At 43.9% G+C, this 26,823-nt stretch overlaps 1 protein-coding gene across 3 annotated transcripts in view; it reads right to left on the bottom strand.

Moving 5' to 3' along the window:
• Positions 1 to 26,823, bottom strand: part of PLA2G4A (phospholipase A2 group IVA) — a 91,426-nt gene that overhangs the window by 16,362 nt on the left and 48,241 nt on the right. For 2 of the 3 annotated variants that reach the window (XM_028732514.2, XM_077928335.1), the window contains 10 exons: positions 25,550 to 25,631; positions 20,844 to 20,992; positions 16,478 to 16,591; positions 12,410 to 12,447; positions 10,927 to 11,056; positions 9,364 to 9,500; positions 7,707 to 7,929; positions 5,238 to 5,352; positions 3,660 to 3,797; positions 2,569 to 2,661 (listed from right to left, as the gene is read on the bottom strand). In XM_028732514.2, coding sequence (XP_028588347.2) covers positions 2,569 to 2,661; positions 3,660 to 3,797; positions 5,238 to 5,352; positions 7,707 to 7,929; positions 9,364 to 9,500; positions 10,927 to 11,056; positions 12,410 to 12,447; positions 16,478 to 16,591; positions 20,844 to 20,992; positions 25,550 to 25,631 — 1,219 coding nt within the window. Of the gene's footprint in view, positions 1 to 2,568; positions 2,662 to 3,659; positions 3,798 to 5,237; positions 5,353 to 7,706; positions 7,930 to 9,363; positions 9,501 to 10,926; positions 11,057 to 12,409; positions 12,448 to 16,477; positions 16,592 to 20,843; positions 20,993 to 25,549; positions 25,632 to 25,774; positions 26,028 to 26,823 lie in introns of those variants that run through there. The other variant, XM_077928334.1, reaches the window with a different exon arrangement.

Raw genomic sequence — 26,823 nt, 5'->3', positions numbered from 1 at the left:
GTAACAAATGGACCAAGCTCAAAAAGCATCAGCAGAGGGAAGCGCTTCCTAAACTCTGCCTCTGGTTTGGGTCTTTCCCACAGCAGCATCCCCTTTGATAAAGATGAAATAGTGTATTTGTACTGGCATCTGATAACTAGGATATTAAGCCAGGTTAAAAGACATTAAGCCAGGGTTTCTCGTTTTGTATACAAAGCGTGTTCTCCTTCATGGAGAGCAGGTGTTGCAGTGGGGGCTAGCACTCCCGCTATTGCTGGGCGGGAAAGAGTTTGGCCACCATTAGCAGAGGGCTGGCTGTTGCTAGGGAGTATTATATGTTGCCATTTTTTGATTGACAGCCCTAGTCTTTAAATGCCCTGCACGCAGCGTTGCGCTTCCTCTTTTCACTGCACACATCGGATCACCCGCTCGCCCTCCCTAATTTAGGCTGTTTGCTTGACCTTGCTATGCCTGTCATGGGGTCGTCTGCTCTTGGGGCAGGGGCCCGGTAGGAATTTTGTCCATTTGGCTGATTGGCTGGTGCCATTTGGTTTTTGCCTACTGCGTAGCAAATCGTCACAACTTGTAAGGTTGCGGTTAGGCATTGGTTTGGGAATTGGTTGGTGGAGGGGTATGGATTTGGCTGTGCCTGTCCCTCCAAAGTGCTGCTGCTGTAAGGGTTTTCTGTTAAAGGAACTCAGGGGCTCGCCATGCTTTTGTCCGAACCCCCTGGCAAGGGGCTAGGGCCATGCAAGCCCCTGGGAGCATTTGGGGAGAGGTGAGGCATGGTTCCCAGTCCCGTCTCTCTCCCCGGGTGTCTTACCCTTTCTGACTTTGCAGGGGGTGCGAATGTCAGACTGTCCCCGTGCAAGGTCAGATAGTCGCAACCAATGCCTAAGCAACCACTCACATTGCTTGTAATTTAATAAAGTTGGGGCCAAAATTATACCAAAAACCTTAAACAAAAATAATGTGTCACTTGTGTTTTATTGGGGGGTGTCTTGGGGACCTTGACACGCAACTGGAAACTGTGGTTTAAAACAAACCAGTCTGGAGGAATTAAAGAGGGGGGGAGTAAGTAAGGCATGTGTGGCCCTGACTCTCATTCCCAGCTCCAAAAACATTCATTCTGAAACCAAGAACAAATGTCTGAAACAGACCATTGCTTTTTACTATCCTGGAAAAATCTCAGCTTGTTTCAGAAACTCTTCCTACATTATCTCAAAAGATCCTTGTGAAACAGCCTCAGACTGGGTAGGCTTAATATTAAATGGTTCTATTAACTTACAAAGGAATGTTTAACTCAACTAGATCTGCACCAAAAAACAGCCCAGATAGGTTCCTTACAAGTATATTTGATTACAATGACTTTTATGAGTCACGCCCTCATGCAATTTACATCTGTGTAGATCAGCATCAATGACAGATTTACATATTTTCGTGTAATCTTCCCAGCTTCACATTCTAAAAGCTAATACCTAAAGAAAAGCAACAGACATTTAAAGGAGATGACAGAATTACAAACTTGGAAGATCAGGGGAAGGTTATGGATTTAGTGAATAATGATTTCAGCATGGCTTCTGACAAAGTCCCCCATGATATTACTGCAGAGAAGTTAGTAAAATGTGGGCTGAATGAGGTAACGTGAGGTGGATTTGTAGCTGGTTGATTGACCAAACCAAAAGAGTGCTTATGAATGGTCCCAGGTCATCCTGGAAAAAAGTGACAAATCGGATCCTCCCTTAAAGAGGGCATGTATTGCGGTGAGACCTGGAAACCGACACCCTGTGTTGTGGGTGGGTACGATTGGTCAGCCACAACAACCGATTGGTAGGTCCCTTGTAGCTGGGTACAATCTGGCCAATGGGACGCAGTCTAAACGGTTTGAGGGACCTATTTATGCCCATGCACGTGACCCAAAGCCTCCTCTTTCGGCGCATGCATTCAGAACACCCGCCCACCTCTCCCTACTTTTAGGGCTTTGCGCTTGACCTTGCTATGCCGTCGTGTGTCGTCTGTCATTGGGACAGGGGCATGGCAGGAATTTCCCCCACTTGGCTGATTGGCTGCTGCCATTTGGGTTTCGCCTGCCACGTAGCAAATCGTCACAACTTGTAAGGTTGCGGATAGGCTCTGGCTCAGGTGATAGGGATGGGAGAACACTCTTGCCATCCCTATGGTGAAGGGTAGTCCGTTAAAGGAATCCAGGAACTCAATGGTTTGGTCAACCCAAGAGGGGGTTGTGCCCATGCCTGAGTCCAGGGGGACATTTGGGTGGCAGAGTTAGCCCGTTCCCGGCTTTCCGCTTATCCAGGTGTTCACCCTTGGCTGACCTATGCTAGAACCCTGGGTCAGCGCTACCTGCATGGCAGGGAGCTAGTCGATCCAAAGCCTATGCAACCAGTCACTTTCTGTAATCAATAAAGTTGTGGCCTAAATTCTGCCAAAAAACCAAAACCAAAATTTGAGTCAAGTGTGAATTTATTTAGGGAGGAGGTTTCTGGGTCTGAACACGCAAATGGGGTGCTGTAGGGTTCTGTCCTGGACCTATTGTTTAATGTCTTTGTAAATTTATTGTTGTAACATTACCTAGTTCTTCTTCCATTGTAGGCCCTTTATTTTGAGAATTAGAAACTCCAAGGACTCTGTTGAATAATATAGCAAATGCACTTCCCCAGACACCTGAAAAAAAATGAAATATAATAATAATAATAATAATAATAATAATAATAATAATAATAATAATAATAATAATAATAATTTGTTTATACCCCGGCCATCTGGCTGGGTTTCCCCAGCCACTCTGGGCGGCTTTCAACAGAATATTAAAATACAATAATCTATTAATCCTTAAAAGCTTCCCTAAACAGAGCTGCCTTCAGATGTCTTCTAAAAGTCTGGTAGTTATACCTCTCTTTGACACCTGGTGAGAGGGCCTTCTACAGGGCCCTCTGCTGTCCCTGCAACTTGGCACCTCGCAGTGAGGGAACCACCAGAAGGCCCTCGGTGCTGGACCTCAGTGTCTGGGCTGAACAATGGGGGTGGAGACGCTCCTTCAGGTATACTGGGCCGAGGCCATTTAGGGCTTCAAAGGTCAGCACCAACACTTTGAATTGTGCTCAGAAATGTACTGGGATCCAGTGAAGATCCTTTAGGACTGGTGTTATATAGTCCTGGAGGCCACTTCCAGTCACCAGTCTAGCTGCCACATTCTGGATTAGTTGTAGTTTCCGAGTCACCTTCAAAGGTACCCCCACGTAGAGAGCATTGTAGTAGTCCAAGCAGGAGATAACTACAGCATGCACCACTCTGGTGACACAGTCCACGGACAGGTAGGGTCTCAGCCTGTGTACCAGACGGAGCTGGTAGACAGCTGCCCTGGACACAGAATTGACCTGCACCTCCATGGACAGCTGTCAGTCCAAAATGACTCCCAGGCTGCACACCTGGTCCTTCAGGGGCACAGTTGCCCCATTCAGGACCTGGGAGTTCTCCACACCTGCCCGCCCCCTGTCCCCCCAAAACAGTACTTCTGTCTTGTCAGGATTTAACCCCAATCTGTTAGCCGCCATCATAATAACCACCACCTGTCCCCCCCGCCTATTGTTGTTAAGATATTGGTAGATGCTTAGGTATTGTTCACTTTCTGGCAATGCTCACATATCCACTCAATTACTTACCCATTAAGAAATGCAAAGGGTTTTCTTTATATTTATCCACTACCGTTCCCATAAAAAATTTGCTGCCGAACAAATTAGGAGTCATAAAGGTACCATATTTAGCCATCCCAATTTCATAGGGACTGAATTCCACCCAATCTGTAAAGAAAAATATAAAAAGGGCACTGGTTAACACACAACAACAGAAGAAGAAGAAGAAGAAGAAAAAGAAGAAGAAGAAGAAGAAGAAGAGGAGGAGGAGGAGGAGGAGGAGGAGGAGCTTTAATACAGCACAGGAACAGAAGAGGTGTGCAAAAGATTCTCAAGGCTCAACAAAATCTTGACATCCATCTGCTGTCTTTCCTTGCCAAACGTCATATATGCCAACAACTACTAGCCCATGTGGTAAAGTGAAAAAAAGTGGGGGGCCGGAAAGGGCCCCTGCACGGTTAAGTCCAGTCAAAGGTGACTATGGGGTTGTGGCGCTCATCTCGCTTCAGGCTGAGGGAGCCGGCGCTTGTCCACAGACAGCTTTCCGGGTCATGTGGCCAGCAGGACTAACCAGCTTCTGGCACAAGGGGACATCATGACTGAAGCCAGAGCGCATGGAAGCGCTGTTTACTTTCCTGCCGCAGTGGTACCTATTTATCTACTTGCACTGGCGTGCTTTTGAACTGCATGCCACCTTCTATATTCAGCTAGATTCTTTCTTGCACTAAGGCAAGCAGACACTGCTATTTTCCTCAGATCATTTTGCACCTCCTTGCATCTCCCTTTTCATCTTTTTCTGCGTTCTTCCAGGAACTTTACTGTGTTATTATGGTATGCCCTTCAGCAAATTATACATGACACCCACACAGAGTGTGAGTGAAATTGGGGTGGGGGGGAGAGATATTTACAGATTAATAGGTGAAAATAGGTCTGTGAACAAGTCCCCACAAAACCCATTGCTGCAACAGGTGCCACGGTAGCCTCTATTTTGTTCCAGCCTATACAGTTCATGTGTTTCCATTTTAAACCCTGAAATTTCACAACAGCTTTCCAGAAATAGGTCTAAATTATGTCTGAGTCATCGTAATTACGAGCAGTCGTAGGTGTGATCAGCTCCCACTTGGAATAAAAATATTATGGATAATGGGAACTCAACCAAAATTGTGAAAACTCTTCTCAGCTGGCAAATACCTTTATCCGTTGCTTTTCTAAGCAACGTTCTTTTAAACAGAATAGCAAAAGTACCAAGAAGGAAGGCAAGATTAATCCTAAGAATTCACAGATCAGCTCATGAAAGGAGAACTAATTATTTCTCTTCAAAACACACCTTTTAGTCTAAGTGGGACAGAGAGGATTATTTAAGTTCAGGGGAAGGGAACCTTCTTTTTGGGAGACGCATGCCAGGATCTGGTAGGGACAGTGGCAAAAAAAATGAGAGGGGCCAGAAGGCAAAAGTAGCCAATGCCACAGACGTGCTTAAAACAGATATGCCAAATGACACATGCAGAAACAAATAATCAAGTTGAAGTGGCTTAAATAAGGCTCTTTTGATCCTTCTATCTGGCCTATATTCAGATACACATATATATAACGATGCGATTTGACTACCTGCAAACATCAGTTCTGATACATCAGGTTTAACGTGGAGGCATGTAAAGAGCGGCAAAGCAGACTGCGCTTTGTTGATTTTCTCTTTCATATCAGACAAAGTGTTGTTCATTCTCTACAGGGAAAAAAGAGAGCAGAAATGATTTAAAGAATAGAGTTAGCAATCCAGCTAGTATCTGGTCGCTTTGGTGAAATCGTTCAAGAAGGCAGAGGACAACAGAACTACTCACTGAAAACTAATAATAATAATAATAATAATAATAATAATAATAATAATAATTGATTATTTATACCCCATCTATCTGGGTATAAATAAACCTCTTAAGTTAGATTACTGCAACATATTGTACATGGAGCTGCCTCTGAAGATGGTTTGGAAACTTCAGCTGGTGAAGAATTCAGCAACCAGGTTGCTAAGCATATAATGTCAATCCTGGCTCAATTAAACTGTCTGCCAATTAGTTTCTGGACCCAATTCAAAGTGGTGGTTTAAGAGCTGTAAAATCTTAAATGACTCAGGACTGCAATACCTCAAAAACTGTCTCTCCCCATATGAACCAATAGGGACACTGTAGTCATCATCCGAGTCCCTTCTTCGTGTGCCTTCTCCACGAAAGTTCTGGAGGGTGGCGACACAAGAATGGGCCTTGTCCCAAGAGGCTCACCTTGCAAGAGGCTCAAAGGTCTTTACCATTGGGGACCCCTGACCATTAGGTCCAGTCGTGACCGACTCTGAGGTTGCGGCGCTCATCTTGCTTTATTGGCCGAGGGAGCCGGCCTACAGCTTCCGGGTCATGTGGCCAGCATGACTAAACCACTTCTGGCGAACCAGAGCAGTGCACGGAAACACCGTTTACCTTCCTGCCGGAGCGGTACCTATTTATCTACTTGCACTTTGACGTGCTTTCAAACTGCTAGGTTGGCAGGAGCAGGGACTGAGCAACGGGAGCTCACCCCGTCGCGGGGATTCGAACCGCCGACCTTCTGATCAGCAAGTCCTAAGCTCTGTGGTTTAACCCACAGCGCCAACCCTTAGAGCCATGGGGGGAAAAAATCCCTTTCCCCCAGGCTAACTATATTGCCTTCTACACTGGGGGTGGAGATTGTTTTTGTTTGTTACTGTGGTATGATTTTTTGTGTTTTTAGATTGCAAACCACCCTGTGATCTTCAGATGAAGAGCGCTACAGTGGTGCCTTGCAAGATGAAATTAATTCGTTCCGCGAGTTTTGTCGTCTTGCGATTTTTTTCGTCTTGCGAAGCACAGTGTCGGGAAAGTTTTGGAAAAGCTTCAAAAATCACCAAAGTCTTTAAAAACCTCAAAAAAAGGCTACCACACCTCTTTCTATGAGTTGCTCCTCGAAGTCAAGTCGCAACTGTATTAACGGTGTTAAGAAAAAGGAAACAAACTTGCAAGACGTTTCCGTCTTGCAAAGCAAGCCCATAGGAAAAATCGTCTTGCGAAGCAGCTCAAAAAAACAAAAAACCCTTTCGTCTAGCGAGTTTTTTGTCTTGCGAGGCATTCGTCTTGCGAGGTACCACTGTATAGAGATTTGATTAATAATAATAAGCCAAGCAAGCCCACCCTATTCTCAAAAGCCTTGCCCAGAATCAATTATTGAACAATATACAAAGATTAAAGCAGTAATAAAACTACAAAACAGCATATGTGCAATTCAGTCCAACAGGAAATAGATACTTTCAATTGGCTTTTTAATTAACTATTGTGCTGATTATTTGCTAGTGCTCATTTTAATTAACGTTTTAATTAATTAAAACAACAAGACAGTAATTAAAACAGGAATGGAGAACCTGTGGTCCTCCAGATGTTGCTGGATTAATAATGATGACAACTAAAATCACTGGCATTGCTACTTGAGAATGATGGGAATTGGAGCTGAACGTCATCTAGAAGGCCACACGTATCCTATATGTGCATTAAAGCACCAATTATACACCAGATCATCATAAAACATTCCATAAACGAAACTTCAAGACCAAGGCAAATTTTAAAATATTTCAGCAGTGTCAATGAGCGAAAAGATTTTGCACAAAGCAGACTTGAGCTGTTGGGGCACCTTTTTCCATCTCCACATAAATGTTTGCATCATAAACAAATGTTGTTTTAGAACTGCAACATAATAGAATTTTATGCCATACTTGTGGGCTTTAACAGCAGACACTGCCTCAATGGACACTGAAGTTACACAAATTGTTCATCAATTGTAACATTATTATACGGCATAAACACTGTGGGAGAGTCTTGATAAATAAGTATGTGGACTTTGTGAACTTTTTTGAAGGTTTGAGAGAGAAATAAGCTCATAATACAAAACTTGACATCACACATACAAAACCGCAGATAGATTTACTGATTTGCAAAGCAAAAAGTAAACTAATCGGCCCAAAAGATTTTTGACCATGCTACAGTAAAACCTGCGCCTGCCTCCAAGTTTTATTTGCAAACTTACATTTTGGATGAGAGTTTCTCCAATCAACATGCCAAAGATATCTGTAAATGTAACAGGCTGCCCAGCCCTCTTCTTTTTCCATAATGCTTCAATATATCGCTTTACTTTCTGAGGAGTGAGCAGTTTTAATGGGTTGTGACTGACACTATTCTTCAGTTCCTCATTTATTTCCTTTGGTCCTTTTACAGGGAAATCTGGGTGAGAGTACAAGGTTGACATATACCTGCAAATGGCCACAACCAAGTTTAGAGTTACTGAGCAAAACATCTGAAATCATTTCCAGCAGCAGCTGAAGATGTTTCAGAACCAAGGTAAAAATATTGAATATTGATTAACTCCACCCTCCAGATGATTTAAGATGGCAAGAGAAACGATATACAGTGGTGCCTCGCAAGTCGAAATTAATTCGTTCCGCGAGTTTTGTCGTCTTGCGATGTTTTTCGTCTTGCGAAGCACGGTGTCGGGAAAGTTTTGGAAAAGCTTCAAAAACCACCAAAGTCTTTAAAAACCTCAAAAAAGGCTACGCTACCACACCGTGTTCTATGAGTTGCTCCTCGAAGTCAAGTCGCAACTGTATTAACGGTGTTAAGAAAAAGGAAACAAACTTGCAAGACGTTTCCGTCTTGCGAAGCAAGCCCATAGGGAAAATCGTCTTGCGAAGCAGCTCATAAAACAAAAAACCCTTTCGTCTAGCGAGTTTTTTGTCTTGTGAAGCATTCGTCTTGTAAGGTACCACTGTACTGTAAAATACATGAATCAGGAGCAAACATATTTGGGGGGGGGGGTTCAGTTTTATCTGAAGATGCAATTACAAAATTTCCTACAATATTACATTCCTGTAGGTAGGCCGCTGGTGTTGTGGCCTAATTCACTGAGCCTCTTGGGCTTGCCGATCAGAAGGTCGGCAGTTTGAATCCATGCAAAGGGGTGAGCTCCCATTGCTCTGTCCCAGCTCCTGCCAACCTAGCAGTTTGAAAGCACGCCAGGGCAAGTAGACAAATAGGTACCACTGCAGTGGGAAAGTAAATGGCGTCTCCATGCACTCTGGCACTCATTGTGACTCCCCCATGCACCAGTAGTGGTTTAGTCCTGCTGGTCACATGACTTGGAAAGCTCTCTGTGGGCACATGCTGGCTCCATTGGCCTGAAAAGCAAGATGACCGCTGCAACCCCATAGTAGCCTTTAATTGGACTTAATCATCCAGGGGTCCCTTTTTTCAATTTCATTCATTCAGAAAGCATTTTAAAATCACAGAATCAAAGCACCAGAAAAGCCTAGAGCAGTGAGGGCCAAACTTGGCCCTCCAGCTGTTTTTGGACTACAACTCCCATCATCCCTAGCTAACAGGGCCAGTGGTCAGGGATGATGGGAACTGTAGTCCCAAAACAGCTGGAGGGCCACGTTTGGCCATCACTGGCCTAGAGGCACAAGCCAGACGCTCCATCAACTATTAACTGAAAAGGGATTTGCTTCTGCATTGGTTTCCATTCCTGCAACCTGGTTAACAGGATCTGCAGATAAGGAACTCAGGATGTTCCTATTCAAAACCATTTCAACTTTTCATACATTGACCTACATCTAGAAAGAATGAGATTTGAAGGAAGTTATTATTATATAAGAAAGTTGAGATGAGGACAGTTCAGTGGGGAAACATACCATGTAGATCCAGATAAGCCAGCGATATACGTTGCACAGTCCAGAATTCCAGATTCATACAATGCTTTCATCACCCCAGCAAACCCCACTGTGGCACGGAATCCACCACCAGATCCCAATATTGCAATCACTGGTACCTGGATAAGCATACAATAAAGATGGATTTTTAAACATTCAATGTGTGTGGCTTAGTTTATCCGTCTACTGAATTTTTTTTGTTAATGAATTTTTATTGGAAATTTTATTTACAACGTAACACTGAAATATTATGCCTACTGAAATTCCTTTGTTCCTACAGACCTAAGTAGTTTCTGGATCACCTAGAGGCAATAAAATCACCTCTGAGAAAGACTGTGGGTCAGTGAGAACTATATTCCTCAGCTTCAAATAAAAACATTCTCTTCCATTCTTTTTTTCTATCCATGCCTCACCCTTCCATTTTCTGTTGCCCTCCCAGTTGTCAAAATTTACAATGTAAGCTCCTTAGAGTGGAAATACATAGCAAACCCCTCTTTATGTTACTTTGTAAATTAAATTATACATTTATGGTGCTGTAGAATTAAAACACAGGGACGTGGGTGGCACTGTGGGTTAAACCACAGAGCCTAGGACTTGCCGATCAGAAGGTCAGCGGTTTGAATCCCCGTGACGGGGTGAGCTCCCGTTGCTCGGTCCCTGCTCCTGCCAACCTAGCAGTTCGAAAGCACGTCAAAGTGTAAGTAGATAAATAGGTACTGCTCCGGCGGGAAGGTAAACGGTGTTTCTGCGCGCTGCTCTGGTTCACCAGAAGCGGCTTAGTCATGCTGGCCACATGACCCAGAAGCTGTACGCCGGCTCCCTCAGCCAAGTGAGATGAGTGCCGCAACCCCAGAGTCAATCACGACTGGACCTAATGGTCAGGGGTCCCTTTACCTTTACCTTAGAATTAAAGCAAGCTGCCAACAGTATTCAGCTGGTACACCTCTGATAGCAGTTTTGCTTCTGACTCAGCTGAACAATCTGATCCTATTTAGATGCTGGTTTCTCCTCAACTCCCACAGTTGTACTGCCCTTTTTGGTGGTCCACAGTCACTTTTTCAGGTTTATACAAAAGAGTCTGATGCTACATTAGATATCATACCATCTAAACTAAGATTCCCACTCTCCTAAGCCTAAAGGAAAAATAAAAATGAGGGTGGGTGGGAGGGAGGGAGAGACTGGTCTAATTGTTTAAAATTAAGATTAAAATTAAGTCCCAAACATGCGACAACTTCCAGAAAACAAATCCTAGCATCCAGATTTTGCCAGCAGAGGCTAAAAAATGAGTGTGTTGAACTTTGAAACAAGAAACTGCAGGACTATAGATTGCAGGAACAGAGAATAAATCTCAAAGCCAAGCATTAACAAAGCCAACTGAGTAAATATGCTCAGCACCAGATATGCTGCTGGTATTTTAACAGTCTGGACTACAGACACACCTGTTCAGTAACTTCATTTTATGAGTATTTGCATTTAAAAAACTCACTACTGAGATTCTGACAGCAACAGCCATCTTGGCTACTGACATGAGCATTCCAAACTTACATCACGGGTAGAGGTGAGGTCTGTCCCCAGGAAATTGTTCAGATGGTGCATTACTTTAGTTTTCCGCTGCTCTCGGAAAGCCTTTTCCTCATCACACAGTGCCATGCTGAAACGGAGGTCTGTTGATGAGCTGCCGGGCAAAAAACAGAGAAGTTTTACAACATGAAATTATATGAAAAAGATGTACCAATGATATTTAATACCAGGCATTGGCAAACTCCAGCCCTCCAGATGTTTGGGACTACAATTCCCATCATCCCTGATCATTGGTCCTGTTAGCTAGGGATGATGGGAATTGTAGTCCCAAACATCTGGAGGGCTGGAGTTTGCCTATGCCTGCATAACACCAAGTAAAATTGCAAAAATGTATAAAACAAGTTCAATTTTGTTTTTATCATATGCGGTGGACATGTATACAGGTAAAGGCTTTCTGGGAAATTATATATAATGAATTAAAGAAAATGTTTAAGAATACATTTGTTAAGAAACCAGATGCCCTTTTGTGAGGTATTAACAGCTGAAGAGTTACCAAAATAGGATAAAATACTTTTTTATGTATGCAACAACAGCAGTGAGAATGCTACTAGCCCAGAGAAGGAAAGAAGGAGAAGTAACAATAAAAGAAGAATGGCAGACGAAACTGATGGAATACGCAGAGATGGTGAAACTGACGGGGAAGATCAGAAACCAGGAAGATCAAGGATTTTTTAAAGATCGGAGTAAAATTCTTAATTTATTTTGTAAAAAAACCCACTGTAAACAGTTAAAATCATTGGCAGGGTTGTAATGACACTTGTAATGTGGAAATGACTATGATAACTAATGGCAATTATATGTCAGTGCTGTTATAAATTTTTATATGGGAGTGGCTGGTAGTTGCTGATACTCTGCGACCACCAAGAGACTTCTTTTAGACTTTATTTTCTCAACACAAAGACTGTTAACCAGCTTTAATCCTATTAAAATCAATGGGCCAAGCACATTTAACTGTGTTTAATTGTTCCCTCTGTGTTTTAGGGGGGAAAACAGCAACCACCATGAAAACTAGACATTTGCCCTTTAAACTTGAACTGTACGTTAGATGTCATATTCTGTGTTCTGCAGAAAGGTTATAGTCTAGCAGATTTCCAGGCTTTCTAGTTCTATGTACCCAAAATCTGCAACATTTTTAGAATATTGCAAATATTGCTTAGAATCTAGTATGGTACATTTGAATCCCATCAGTTTAAATAAGTGGGATAATTAAGCACATGTCAAATACCTCCCCTGAAGATTAATGGGGCTTGCTGGATAATACGAACTTCCTACCTGATATTTTCAATGCTCAGTTATTCTAACAGTTAGCTCTACACAGTTAATTTTACAGCTTCACACTTAAAATTTACAAAACATAGCAAGGCAACAACAACCAAAACCTACTCTCAAAACCACACTGCTTCTGAAATCTCTAAATTTCTATTTTTATTGCATCAAGATGACTTACCAAACTTCAAGAGATACCTCCAAAGTAACGGTAATGACCTAAACAAGACAAGTTACAATAGCATCAGATTCTTGTGAGGAAAGATCATGGTCTTTCTTTGCAGTTTAATGATAACCAACAACAACAAAAATGTAGTTTACTCAACGATGCAATTAATTAAGCTATGGAATGGCAGAAACTTTCAGAAACTACAGAACTTAAGAGGGCTACTAAGTAAGATTAAAAATAAAACCCTCATAGGATCAGACCCAAAGGTCCTGTTTCTCACAATGGCTAGACAGAATTCCAGCAAGTTTAAAGAAACAGACCAAAGCTTGTAGGTTACTTCACCCCCATTGTTCAGCCTGGACACTGAGGTCCAGCTCTGAGGGCCTTCTGGTGGTTCCCTCACTGCAAGAAGTGAGGTTACAGGGAACCAGGCAGAGGGCCTTCTCAGTAGTGGCACCTGCCCTGTGAAACGCCCTCCCATCAGATGCCAAGTAAATAAACAACTATCTGACTTTTAGAAGGCATCTGAAGGCAGTCCTGTTTAGGGAAGTTTTTAAGGTTTGATGTTTTGTCATGTTATTAATATTCTGTTGGAAGCCGCCCAGAGTGGCTGGGAAAACCCCAGCAGATGAGAGGGGTATAAATAACAAATTATTATTATTATTATTATTATTATTATTATTATTATTATTATTATTATTATTACAGTGGTGCCCCGCAAGACGAATGCCTTGCAAGACGAAAAACTCGCTAGACGAAAGGGTTTTCCGTTTTTTGAGTCGTTCCGGAAGACGAATTTCCCTATGGGCTTGCATCGCAAGACGAAACGTCTTGCGAGTTCTTGCGAGTTTGTTTCCTTTTTCTTAAAGCCGCTAAGCTGTTAATAGCCGCTAAGCCGCTAAGCCATTAGTAGCCGCTAAGCCGCTAATAGCCGTGCTTCGCAAGACGAAAAAACCGCAAGACGTAGAGACTCGCGGAACGGATTAATTTCGTCTTGCGAGGCACCACTGTATTATGACAATGCAGGAGTGGCCAGAGAAAAGGGGTGGCAGTGCATGTCATGCTTCCATTGGTGTGCGCGTACAGCACTGAACTCCCTACTGCTCTTCATCTTTCCCGCCCTGGTGGCTTTGTGCTGCTGACCTTTCCTGTCACCTGTTCCTGAAACCATCACCTGGTGTAGCGGCCTTCCAACTTCCAGGACAGTGCTTTAATCCTAAACTGCTGCAAAATACCCTCTTTAACTTCTACAATTCACCTTACTTTCACTATACAGTGGTACCTTGGTTCTCAAACTTAATCGGTTCCGGAAGTCCGTTCCAAAACCAAAGCGTTCCAAAACCAAGGCGCGCTTTCCCATAGAAAGTAATGCAAAACGGATTAATCCATTCCAGACTTTTAAAAACAACCCCTAAAACAGCAATTTAACATGAATTTTACTATCTAAAAGATAGTAAAGATGTCTAAAAAAAAAGAGAGCCAGTGTGGTGTTGTGGTTAAGAGCGGTGGACTCGTAATCTGGTGAACCGGGTTCGCTTCCCCGCTCCTCCACATGCAGCTTCTGGGTGACCTTAGGCCAGTCACACTTCTCTGAAGTCTCTCAGCCTCACTCACCTCGCAGAGCGTTTGTTGTGGGGGAGGAAGGGAAAGGAGATTGTTAGCGACTTTGAGACTCCTTAGGGTAGTGATAAAGCGGGATATCAAATCCAAACTCCTCCTCCTCCTCCTAACGAGACCATTGATCCATAAAATGAAAGCAATAAACAATGTACTGCAGTCGCACAATCAATCCACCAGTAGCTGATCTGGGTTCCACACAGTCACAAAAACAAAACAAAAAGAGCCGCAAAAACAAAAACGCAAAACAAACCGCAAAAACAAGACAGACCTCAGCGTAACACTCAAAACGGAAGTGTGGCACTCAAAGTGGAGCACGTTTGGCTCCTGAAAAAAGTTTGCAAACCGGAACACTTACTTCCGGGTTTGCAGTGTTTGGGTTGCAAGTTGTTTGAGAACCAAGGCACCACTGTATCCATTTACTACTGCAAATACAGCACCACCTTAACTTGGACCACCTTCTCTGCTCTTGTTGGGTCATTTGTTTGTTTGGTGCCTTTAAACAAGGCTCCCCCAAGGCAGTTTACAGAAGAAAAGGTTGACTTCTTCTGCCTCGGGCAGCCAAGTGTCTTGGACCGACTCCGTCCACAGCCTTCTTCCCTTTGTGGATAATCTTCCCCAGCTCCATCAGCTCCCAACTCCTTAAAAATATTTAGCACTAAGGAGACATAATTAGAGGCAAACCACAAACGAAAAGCCAGCCGACAGCTCCTCCCTTCCTTTGTGCTTAACTTAGATTCCCCTCCAGCTCTCTTTGCCAAGTGGTGAGCCAAACAAGCAGCCTGGCTCCAGGTCAATTGTTTCTCCCTGGGTGGCAAAAATAAAGTCTTTTTTCTTCTTTTGGTCTGCCCAGCTCCTGAAAGCACCGTATACATTGATGGTGCTGATCATAAAAATAAATATCGCCCTTCTCTCTTTTCACTGACATTTTAGAAGTGTGCCTTCCCCCATATCAACCTTCTCAGTGGTGGTTATTAGGATGGCGGCTAACAGACTGAGGTTGAATCCTGACAAGACAGAAGTACTGTTTTGGGGGGACAGGGGCAGGTGGGTATGGGGGACTCCCTGGTCCTGAATGGGGCAATTGTGCCCCTGAAGGACCAGGTGCACAGCCTAGGAGCCATTTTGGACTCACAGCTGTCCATGGAGGCGCAGGTCAATTCTGTGTCCAGGGCAGCTGTCTACCAGCTCCGCCTGGTACACCGGCTGAGACCATACCTGCCCGCAGACTGTCTCGCAGGAGTGGTGCATGCTCTAGTTATCTCCCGCTTGGACTACTACAATGCGCTCTACGTGGGACTACCATTGAAGATGACTTGGAAACTACAACTAATCCAGAATGTGGCAGCTAGACTGGTGACTGGAAGTGGCCGCCGGGACTATATATATATAAAGGATCTTCACTGGCTCCCAGCACAATTCAAAGTGTTGGTGCTGACATTTGAAGCCCTAAATGGCCTCAGCCCAGTATACCTGAGGGAGCGTCTCCACCCCCATCATTCAGCCCAAACACTGAGGTCAAGTGCTGAGGGCCTTCTGGGGGTTCCCGCACTGCGAGAAGTGAGGTTACAGGGAACCAGGCAGAAGGCCTTCTTGATAGTGGCACCCGCCCTGTGGAACACCCCCTCCCCCATCAGTTGTCAAAGAAATTAACAACTATCTGACGTTTAAAAGACATCTGAAGGCAGCCCTGTTTAGGGTTTTTTTCAATGACTGGTGTTTTAATGTTTTTTTAATATATATATATTGTTGGAAGCTGCCCAGAGTGACTGGGGAAACCCAGCCAGATGGGCGGGAAATAAAGTCTTCACCAAGGAAAATGGTAATATTACTAATAGTATAAAAAGTGTTGCAATTGCCTTGCCATTTCCCCAAGCTCTTTCTCTCCTGGGGAAGCATTACCAAGCTAATCCAACGGCAATAAGGATCTAGCTTTAATCATTTTTTAAATCACATCATGCTCTTTTCCTGTGATCTTTTCCTGTGATTAACAGCACAGTTAATAACGTTGTCTCATTATACAAGTAAATCACAACAGCCTTGTAAGCCAAGTTACTATTGTTTGAAAGGGCCCTGCTTTATAGCATCCTTCTCGTCATACTAAAATCCACCATGATTAAAAAAGGATATCACCATTTGACATGGCTACATGGGATACATTATATAAAAGAACTGCTTCTATACACTCGTTGAATCAATGTATTTATATGTTTTGGGTTCTACTGCTGTCTTTTAACTTGTATTTTGCATTTGTTTCATTTTACAGTAGGCTGCTGTTAGTCCTACTGAAAAGTTTGATTTTGAAGCTTCTGGACTTCCACCCTGGGACCTTCAGGCGCGGAGCAGATTTGAAATACTTTAATGACTAGAGACACTCTTAGCCCTCCATAATACTGCACAATGCCAGTTTTGCCACTGACATCAATGGAACTGATATTCTACCAGCGGCATTTTGAAACCTACTTTATTGATGATGAGTGAGACCTCTTTCTTCTCTCCCACTTTCAAAGAAGATATGGGGAACGTTGCTGTACCAATTGTCTCATCCATCACATAATTTGCATCCATAAGAGTGACCTGCAAAAGATAAACATTTTTTTTATTTTAAAAAACCACCTATTTGCCTTTATGATAACATTCATTAAAGGCAACATATTTGCCAAGCAATTATTAGTCAGATATGGCAAAGCAATTGCACAGGGGGACCAAACTTGATATATCTAAGCATTTTCTTCTTCTTTTGTCATCCAATCGCCTTTCTCTACTGCCATTTCTGATATATATATTTTTGGTCCCGTTCTATATCTAGACCACTAGTATAGATATCTGGTTTCAGGGTAGCTTCCTGTTCCTCAGTATGAATGGGCACACTCTGATAATGCACCAACCACCTATTTTTCAATATATCTTGCCAGGAGTCTAGGACAGCTGCAAATTTGCCCACCTCATTCCTAAGCCATGATGGGTTGTTTAAAAATACTAATGTAGAAAAAAATCAGAAATTAAGCAGGAAAAAGGAAAATTCAAGCATTTGTGTACATTAGTATACATTAGCGTACAACAAACAGAGCATGAATGAAGAAAAACAAAATACTAAAATCTGGCAGAAATATGCTTAATGAAGATTCACCATCAGTAGACAAAAACATTTTGAAATAGTGGGCAAAAAGTGCCCAAAGACACATACTATTCAAACGTCAGAGCAGCCACATACTAGAATGAGGCATGGAAAGTATTATGAGACCAAGACATGCATCTGGGGGCCAGTTCAAAAATGCAATATGATGATATGATTTTTAATCAGTTGGGTATTCAGTGTATGAATTGAGACTTGTGGGAATTGATTCCCTTGAAACAGTGTTGTATTCTGAGGTGATATGTGAATCTTATCTGTAATGGTCCATTCATGCATACAACTCACTACAGTGGTACCTTGGTTCTCGAATTTAATCCCTTCCAGGAGTCCATTCGACTCCCGAAATGGTTTGAAAACCAAGGCTTCCTGCACTCAGTCGGAAGCCGTGTCCGACGTTCGGCTTCCAAAAAATGTTTGCAAACCGGAACACTCACTTCCAAGTTTGCGACGTTTGGGAGCCAATTTGTTCGACAACTAAGCCGTTCAGCTACCAAGGTACCACTGTACTTGGTGGTGCAGCTATTAAAATAATTAACTCGCAGGTGTGTGCCAATGGTTGCACAGATTATGACATTCCAACATCATAAAGATGTTGATCTATAGCCATTTCTTTACTTTTCCCTCCTATACTCATTCTCACAGTGTAGAATGGAGATCTAGCATCAGTAAGCGGCCTCAAAAGCAGGGGAATGTAAAATGAAACGCTAAACATATACATTACCCTGATGACCATATAATTTTGCAAAATTTTGTGTTATTATTTTGTAGTTAACACCAGCTGAAGCGGATACTTCAGTCTGGCCCCATACACCAGAGGCAGGAGAAAGTAAATGGCAATTAAATTCAAGAGGTAAAGGAAACTTTAAATTTCATGAACTCTGGTAAGTATGCTCAGAAATATCATTTCCAACTACAGAGTGGTGGACAAGGTTTTGCCTGCCACTTTTAAGCTCTTCTTGCTGTTAGATTTCCCCCTCTTCTTCTCAAAGGCCAGGTTTATTTGCTTGGGAATAGGGCTGGGGAGAGAATGAGACCAGTAGGAATGGCTGGCAAAGCCCATTTCCAGCTACACCAAATTCAGAAGGGTCTTGGCACAGCTCAGAATGGAGTGTTTCCATCTTTTTGAATCCTTATTTCAAATTTCACCAGCTTTGCATTTCCCCCATCACTAGCTAGTTCATGGGCGTCATTCTTTCAGTTGTCAAACTAACAACATTGGTTAACAAATTTACTTGAAAAATAGAATTTAAGCAGAGAAGGGTAGACCTCCACAATGATACGTTTCTTAGCACTGAATTACAAACTAAATTTAATAATGTGTACATTATAGAAATGTGATAGTAGAGGGAAAGCATTTTTGCAAATGGCACTGCATTACTGTCAGATAAACACTCTTATCCAGCCTACACAACATTATTGGTTCTTTAGTGTTAGCTTTCAGATTTTTCGTCTTGTGTTTCCATAAGCAGCTGAGCATGTCAATTTAAATTATTAAATCATAGAATCATAGAATCATAGAGTTGGAATAGACCACAAGGGCCATCGAGTCCAACCCCCTGCCAAGCAGGAAACACCATCAGAGCACTCCTGACATATGGTTGTCAAGCCTCTGCCTAAAGACCTCCAAAGAAGGAGACTCCACCACACTCCTTGGCAGCAAATTCCACTGTCGAACAGCTCTTACTGTCAGGAAGTTCTATTACAATAAAAGCAGGTTTCTAAATGTTCCTTTTTAAAGCTGCCCAGTGGGAAATTATTTCAATTCACCATAGTCATAGCAACAGAAATGAGCAAACTAGCTAGCCCCTTAAGAAAATTCCTTTCAATATTTTTTTTCTGCCTACGAGAATAAGGGAAGTTCACATAATGCGTACTAAGAACAGCATAAAGAGAAGTAAAACAGGATGTTTCTGGAATGAAAACCCCAATTTGGAACAGATATACTCATTTAAGCTCAGCACACATATACCATGCATGAGAGTATTGGATTTCCTTCTATCACAAGCACACAAGTAGACCTTCTGCAGGCCCCTTGCTACTACTCATAATGTCCTAGATAATGTGGTGAATGGATGTGGTTACACAGTGTTAAGTGAAGAGAACAACACTCAGTTATGTTCTCAGAGTTGCTCATTTCTTTACTCATTATGTTTGTTCCAGTTGCAGCATTAAAAAAATAATTCAAAGGCTCAGTTCTGCTGAGATATAAAAGCTATTCTACAAATGGGTGGCACTATGGGTTAAACCACAGAGCCTAGGGCTTGCCGATCAGAAGGTCGGCGGTTCGAATCCCCATGATGGAGTGAGCTCCCGTTGCTCAGTCCCTGCTCCTGCCAACCTAGCAGTTCGAAAGCATGTCAAAGTGCAAGTAGATCAATAGGTACCACTCTGGCAGGAAGGTAAACGGCGTTTCCGTGCGCTGCTCTGGTTCGCCAGAAGCGGCTTAGTCATGCTGGCCACATGACGCGGAAGCTGTACGCCGGCTCCCTCGGCCAATAAAGCGAGATGAGTGCCGCAACCCCAGAGTCGGTCACGTCTGGACCTAATGGTCAGGGGTCCCTTTACCTTTACCTTTTTACAAATGGGGAACAAGGTTGTGAGACGGCTAGTTGCCTACGGCAGGTCCTCAGATGACCTTCTCTTCTCCAAATCTCTCAAGAAGCCAACAGATTGCTCTCTCTCCTCATACTGAGTGAGCCAGATCTCACCGAGGTGGGGGACTCCTGGCTAGGTTATATCACTTCAGACTGCCGATGGGGATTCACATGTTCCTCCAAACAAATTAACTCGCTGACCATAGAAAACTCAATGTAAAGGGTAAGAGTTCAAGCCAAGCCTGATGTATTCATTTCCCACATGAGGATACCTTTTGGGGGAAGAGTTCCATTATGTGAGCTCTCACCTGTAACCTGATGTAAAAAGGTAAAGGACTCCTGGATGGTTAAGTTCTGTCAAAAGCGACTATGGGGTTGCGGCGCTCATCTCACTTTCAGGGTGAGGGAGCCGGTGTTTGTCCACAGACAGCTTTCCGGGTCATGTGGCCAGCATGCCTGAACTGCTTCTGGTGCAACGGGACACCGTGATGGAAACCAGAGCACATGGAAGTGCCGTTTACCTTCCCGCCACAGTGGTACCTATTCATCTACTTGCACTGGTGTGCTTCCGGACTAAGTTGGCAGGAGCTGGGACAGAGCAACGGGAGCTCACCCAGCCGCAGGGATTTGAACTGCCAACCTTCTGATCGGCAAGCCCAAGAGGCTCTGTGCTTTAGACCACAGCATCACTCACTACACTACAAACAGGAGTACTGTCTCTGTAGGAAATGCCTTAGTCTAGTAATATTTTTGCTCACTTTTTCCTGAACTCCCCAGCCTGTAGCAAAGTCCTTCTTCAGTCCCTTGTAAACTCAGGAAATTCATACCTAGAACACTGTGGACTGGAAGCTTGAGGGTTCTGCAAGCACATTGCCAATGCTACATTCTTCCTCCCTCTGTCAAACCATGCTTCCGGACACCATTTTGCAAATTCAGCAAAAAAAGATGGATAGACTTAAAAGAATGCAAACTTGTATAAATTATTCTGAATACTACAGTCTTCCTGAGGTAAGTTTAAATATCTTTGGAACAAACCAGCGAAAGATATAAGCAGCCCTGCACATATGATCCCCAGAGCCAATATAATGTGTGCTGGTACCTCCAAAACATTTTCCTGCTTGGGGTCCAAAATTATTTCGAAGGTTTCGTTCCACTCGGGGTTCACGTTGTTGTTGATGTGTGTCGTTCTCTTTCTGCTATCTGGGGCTGTTGGGATGAACAGTTCCACATAGGGGTCGGGAGTGTCCACTGAAATAACACAAAAACAAGCAGGAATCAGTAACAGACTCTTCAAAAACATGGAGGTAAATCGAATGGCCAAATACACTCAACAGAATCTTCACCAACTGCACTTCTGTTTGTGTGTTTGTTCTGCACAGACATATGAAGCCATGGGCTGAACAGATGCTATTTTGCACATAAGACAACAAATCGAGTTAAGGGCACAGCCCTGTGCCCAAGAGGTGCTGGCTAGGGAGAGCTAAAATTTGGCAGAAGTCCTTACATTGGTGCATCTTCAATACACCTCCCACCATGGCCCTACACTAACAGGATTTGAAGCACAGAATGCAGTGTTGACTGATCACCATTGCCAGTGAAAGGGCCAGAGCAGGCTAGCACGGAAAGAGTAGTCTTAATGTCAAATATTTTGCTTGCTCAGAGCCCTCACCTTGCTCCTACAGTAGCACATAACATCAATAAAATACGTGAAACAAGTACAGTAAAGGTAAATGACCCCTGGACGGTTACGTCCAGTCAAAGGCGAATATGGGGTTGTGGCGCTCATCTTGCTTTCAGGCCGAGGGAGCCGGCATTTGTCCACAGACAGCTTTCCGGGTCATGTGGCCAGTATGACTGAACCGCTTCTGGCGCAATGGGACACCGTGATGGAAACCAGAGCACATGGAAGTGCCGTTTACCTTCCCGCCACAGTGGTACCTATTTATCTACTTGCACTGGTGTGCTTTCAAACTGCTAGGTTGGCAGGAGCTGGGACAGAGCAACGGGAGCTCACTACATAGCAGGGATTCTAACCGCCGACCTTCTGATCGGCAAGCCCAAGAGGCTCAGTGGTTTAGACCATAGCGCCACCTACTGTGCAGTCACCTCTTATGAAAGGGTTCAACTCCACAACTCCAGGGACAGCATGTATATGCAAAATTGTGCACAGATAACAGCTGCCGTCTGAAAGCTGGGGAAACCCCACATGGAGGACCTCCCTGCATCTCCACTGCCAGAGGAAGAAGAAACCTGGCTCCCTTGGCTCCAGATCTGCTCCAGCCTTTTCTTTCCCAGCCAGAACCTTCCTTAGGGCACAGCCACACTGGCCTTTTAATAACAGGTGTTATTTACTTAATATACCGCTTAATTGCCAACGTGTCTTCTAAGTGATTTAGAAGTATAAAACCAATTACCTAAATATATATATAAACACACATAATTAAAATACACATTAAAACAAGTCCATCAAACCATTAAGCTAAACATCCAATAAAACAAGCCTATTAAAAGAGCTCAAAAATCATAATTGCTAATACGGCAATTAAAGCAGGAGGTTCAGGTCAGGAGATCAAAGGAATGCTCATCTGAGAAGCTGGTAGAATGTCAATGCATATTTTAGCAGGCAGACCATTTCACAACAGTAGTTGTTGTTGGTATTCATCTGTCTCGATAGACAATGGAATGTTTGCCTCCAGGAGTGAAATAGAGCAATGTGTTTGGCACCAGCTTGGCTGCAGGAGTTGCGTGTCAAGACCCCGAAGCCACGACCTCGTTGAGAAATAACGCACACAAAGACACGGATATTAGGTTAATGTTATTGGGCAAATTTGGCCACAGCTTTATTGATTGCAGAATGTGAGTGGTATTGGCTTAGGCACTGAATGGACCCGACGATATCTGACTCCTGCCCGATGCGCAGGAAGTCTGGTAAGGGTAAACCACCAGAAGGGGAAGCCCTGTCAATGCAGACCAACTCAAGCTCCCCCTGGTGTTCCCGTCGGGGTCATGTCATGGCCCTAGCCCCCAACCCGGGCTTTGGAAAAGATCAACACCCCCGGATTCCTTTAACGGATTATCCTTAAGCTTGGAGGGGCAGGTGATGGCCACACCTCCCCCCCCACACACACACCACAACCCTAACAAAGTTGTGAGGATTGCTACGTGGTAGGCGAAAACCAAATGGCCAGTGCCAATTTGCCAAGTGGAAAAATTCCTGCCAGACCCCTCAACGGTGACCAACCAAGGTCCATAGCAAAGCCAGTGCCTAAACCTGCAAAATAGGGAGGGAGGGCGAGTGATTAAGGAAGCGAGCCAAAGAGGAAGTCCTCCGGCTCGCGCCTCCGCTTAAATGGTCCCGGCCACGCCCCTCCGGCCAGTGGATGGGCTGGCCGGGCTCTGACATGGCTGGAATCCCCCAGGCAATGGGGGAATTGATGGCTTTCCAGTTATTCAAGTGTATAACCACAACTATGATCTCAGCGAAGTGTCGGCCCCCTCAGGACTCCCCCTCTCGCTGAGTTGGAAATACACACCTGACACAGTCTGCCATTCCTGTTTCCCACTCAGGAGTGAACCATTCTCTCCAAAATGGCAAAAGCAGTGACCCAAAAATGTCCACAGTCTGAGGTCACCCTGTCAGGGCAGCCCAACAGGCCTTGGTAGTATACAAGGCTAGAGAACAAGGAGCCCTGAGACAGGCCAAATGTTTCCAGCGTTCTCCACCTCCTTCTTCCCAGGGTTTTCCAACAGGTGATAAAGGTAAAAGTAAAGGTACCCCTGACCATTAGGTCCAGTCGCAGACGACTCTGGGGTTGCGGCGCTCATCTCACTCTATAGGCCGAGGGAACCAGCGTTTGTCTGCAGACAGCTTCCGGGTCACATGGCCAGCATGACTAAGCCGCTTCTGGCGAAACCAGAGCAGCACACGGAAACACTGTTTACCTTCCCACCGGAGCGCTTCCTGTTTATCTACTTGCACTTTGACGTGCTTTCAAACTGCTAGGTTGGCAGGAGCTGGGACAGAGCAACGGGAGCTCACCCCATCGCGGGGATTTGAACCGCCGACCTTCTGATTGGCAAGTCCTAGGCTCTGTGGTTTAACCCACAGCGCCACCCACGTCCCATCACCAGCAGGTGATACCAATAACCAGTCAAGGCAAAAGAGTTGCCAGGGAGAAGCTATCAAACATACCCACCCCAGTACCTACAGGACTTATAAAGATATCACTTTTCATTGTAGTTATCATCTTGCACAAAATTTACTAATCTAGCTTTTGAGGTTGCTGAGACTCCAATTACATCTGCAAATGTTTTTAGGTGAGCAGCAACTTCACTTCAGCAGGTAGCCAAGACGTAATGGCAACTCTCAAGGATCTTTAGATGACTACTTTTTTCTCTTTGCAGAAAGGTTTTCTGCAAAATGTGTCATCAAAGGTTGCCCTCAACACTTCCTTGGAATAGTATCACTGGCCTCCTTCACAATCATCAATAAAGTCTCGAGATTATCAGCTACCGATATGAGAGCAAACTTGCCTCTCTGTGCAATCTGTAGGGCAAGAGTGAGACTGCCCCACAGTGCTTTGTGCCATATGAATACGTTACCCTTCACAAGCAATTAGTTTCATTCGAAGGAATATGAGGCAGCATTTGCCACCGAAACCACAAGTATTGCATAAACCTCTAGCTCTGCTGCAATTCCAAAAAACATATATTCATATATGCAGGGAAGGAAGGAAAAATAGATCAGAAACTAACAACAAAAAACACACGCACAGGGTTCTGGATGGGATATAACTCTGCTTACCCACCCGGTTTCCTATGCACACAATTACTTTGAAAATTCATCAGTAGTAAAGTTAAGCAACATGTGCCGAAATTTCAAAACTTCAGCCCCTGGTATTGTTGAGCAAGGGTGAGAATGCATAGGAAAGAGCAGCACGTTGATGAATTAAATGATCACACATTAATTTCTAAAGGGGGGATATAGCAGATGTTGTGGGCCACAACTGTCACCAGTCCAAGCCAGTATGGCCAATAGTCAGGGGTGATGGGAATTGTAGCCTGAAACATCCGAGAGGAAGAGCAGTGGTCACTCCTATTCTAAGAGCTCATACTAGAGTGCCTTTCAAACAAAAAGCACACTTTTGGCTTTACTTTCTGTTTTGCCATAAGGACTCAGCAAAACTTTTGCACACACCCCTTTCTTGACCGCAGCAACCTCTAAGTTTCAGTAAGTGAATTGCTGAATTCTAAGTCAGTCTAAGAAGAGTAAAGGCAGCAAACACACTCATTGACTTTGCTGCTACAGTGGTACCTCAGGTTACATACGCTTCAGGTTACATACGCTTCAGGTTACAGACTCTGCTAACCCAGAAATACTACCTCAGGTTAAGAACTTTGCTTCAGGATGAGAACAGAAATCGTGCAGCGGCGGCGCAGCGGCAGCAGGAGGCCCCATTAGCTAAAGTGGTGCTTCAGGTTAAGAACAGTTTCAGGTTAAGTACAGACCTCCAGAACGAATTAAGTTCTTAACCCGAGATACCACTGTACTGGGAAGTGTAAAATAACAAGTAAGCCTATCATTAAAAAAAAAAATACAGTCAACAAAAATGCTGTTTAAGGAACCCGCATTACCTTAGTCATTGATTCTAACTGGCTGATTACAATTTAAAAGCCAGATAAAAATAGCAAGCTTAAGATTAGACCCCTCTCATACGGGAAGAACTCAGCATGTGTAACTTGGAGCGCATGCACACACCAAAATACCCCACAGAGCAATAGGAACAAAGCTGAAGTGATACTTACGCATGTCGCCAAAAGACCCTTTGGTGACATTCTTGGCTTGCTTAATCGTCACGGTAAAGATGTGCGAATACTGGTGTTCCACCTGCATGCCAAAACAACAGCTGATGTTAGGAAGGAAATGAAAAGCCACAGAGCGCATAAATCAAACAACCCTCTCCAACCCATTTTCAACTTGTCTAAGACACTCCCCAAGTTTGTTTTCCCAAAAGCAAATGAAGCACCCACTGGAAGACACAGCATCCTGAATCAGAAGTCTTCAGCTTTACTGAACATTGAGACTACATTGAGCGTAACTGACTAGAACTACTCCTACACAACTGCTCGTTCCCCTCGCCACCACACCTTTGTGTTTTTAATTTTTAGCGTCAATGAATTCAACACTCCTCCCCTCCAAGCACTGGTATTGCACAGACATTTCGTTAGTCATCAAAAAACACAGCAGGGGCTGGGGAAGCCAAAAGTTGTTTTATAGATGCCTTTAACTTTACCCTGCGCTTGTAATTCCCTCCTACGGGAAAGGTACAATTATACCTAAATACTATATTGCAGAAGGCATACCGTATGCCTACGTGCATGTGGAAATGGGTTTACATTCAGGATACTTACATATACTAGAGCAGTTGTTTTCCAACTTTCTAACTTCACAGGATCCTTTCCACACTGACACGGCTCAGACCCCATGCTAAGCCACACAACGGCTTGCCAGGACCATGCAAATGTCCTTTCCTATCAAGACAGGCAGCTTTATTGACGCCACCAGTAACACTGTGTTCTGTGATGTAGTACCCCAACGTTTTGCCCTAACCTGTTAGGCCAGACTCTCTGCTTTACCCCAAATCACCTTCCAGTTTGCATGCGCAATCAAGGCAGCTTTTGACATCAGCTGGAAGGGAAATTGGCTGGAAGGGAAATTGACTTCTGTTGCCTCTTCCAGGTCTCCTCTCTCAGTGGCTTTTGACACAGTGGGTTGCATTCTTGTATCAGCCCAACTATGAGTTTTAGCTGAGGGTGAAGTTCAGTATTGTGCCATCAGCATTCTTTAACAACCAGCTTCTTTTCTAATAGCCCCAGGTTCCTCCTTGGACCCTGGCAAGATATATTCTGCAATTTTGTAGGACCAGGGCCGGATTTAAGTTTGATTAAGCTACTGAAGGTAATGGGGCCCTTTATATGTCCAGCTGTCCTTTGTCAACAACAAATTGCCACTGTTTTTTGTGTAGAAGATATGCTATATGGTAATTTATGGACCTAATAGGTATCTAAAGCCATTTGCA

This window comes from Podarcis muralis, chromosome 5, assembly GCF_964188315.1.
Source record: "Podarcis muralis chromosome 5, rPodMur119.hap1.1, whole genome shotgun sequence".
Classification (NCBI taxonomy): domain Eukaryota; kingdom Metazoa; phylum Chordata; class Lepidosauria; order Squamata; family Lacertidae; genus Podarcis; species Podarcis muralis.
This window is presented reverse-complemented; position numbering and strand designations above follow the sequence as displayed.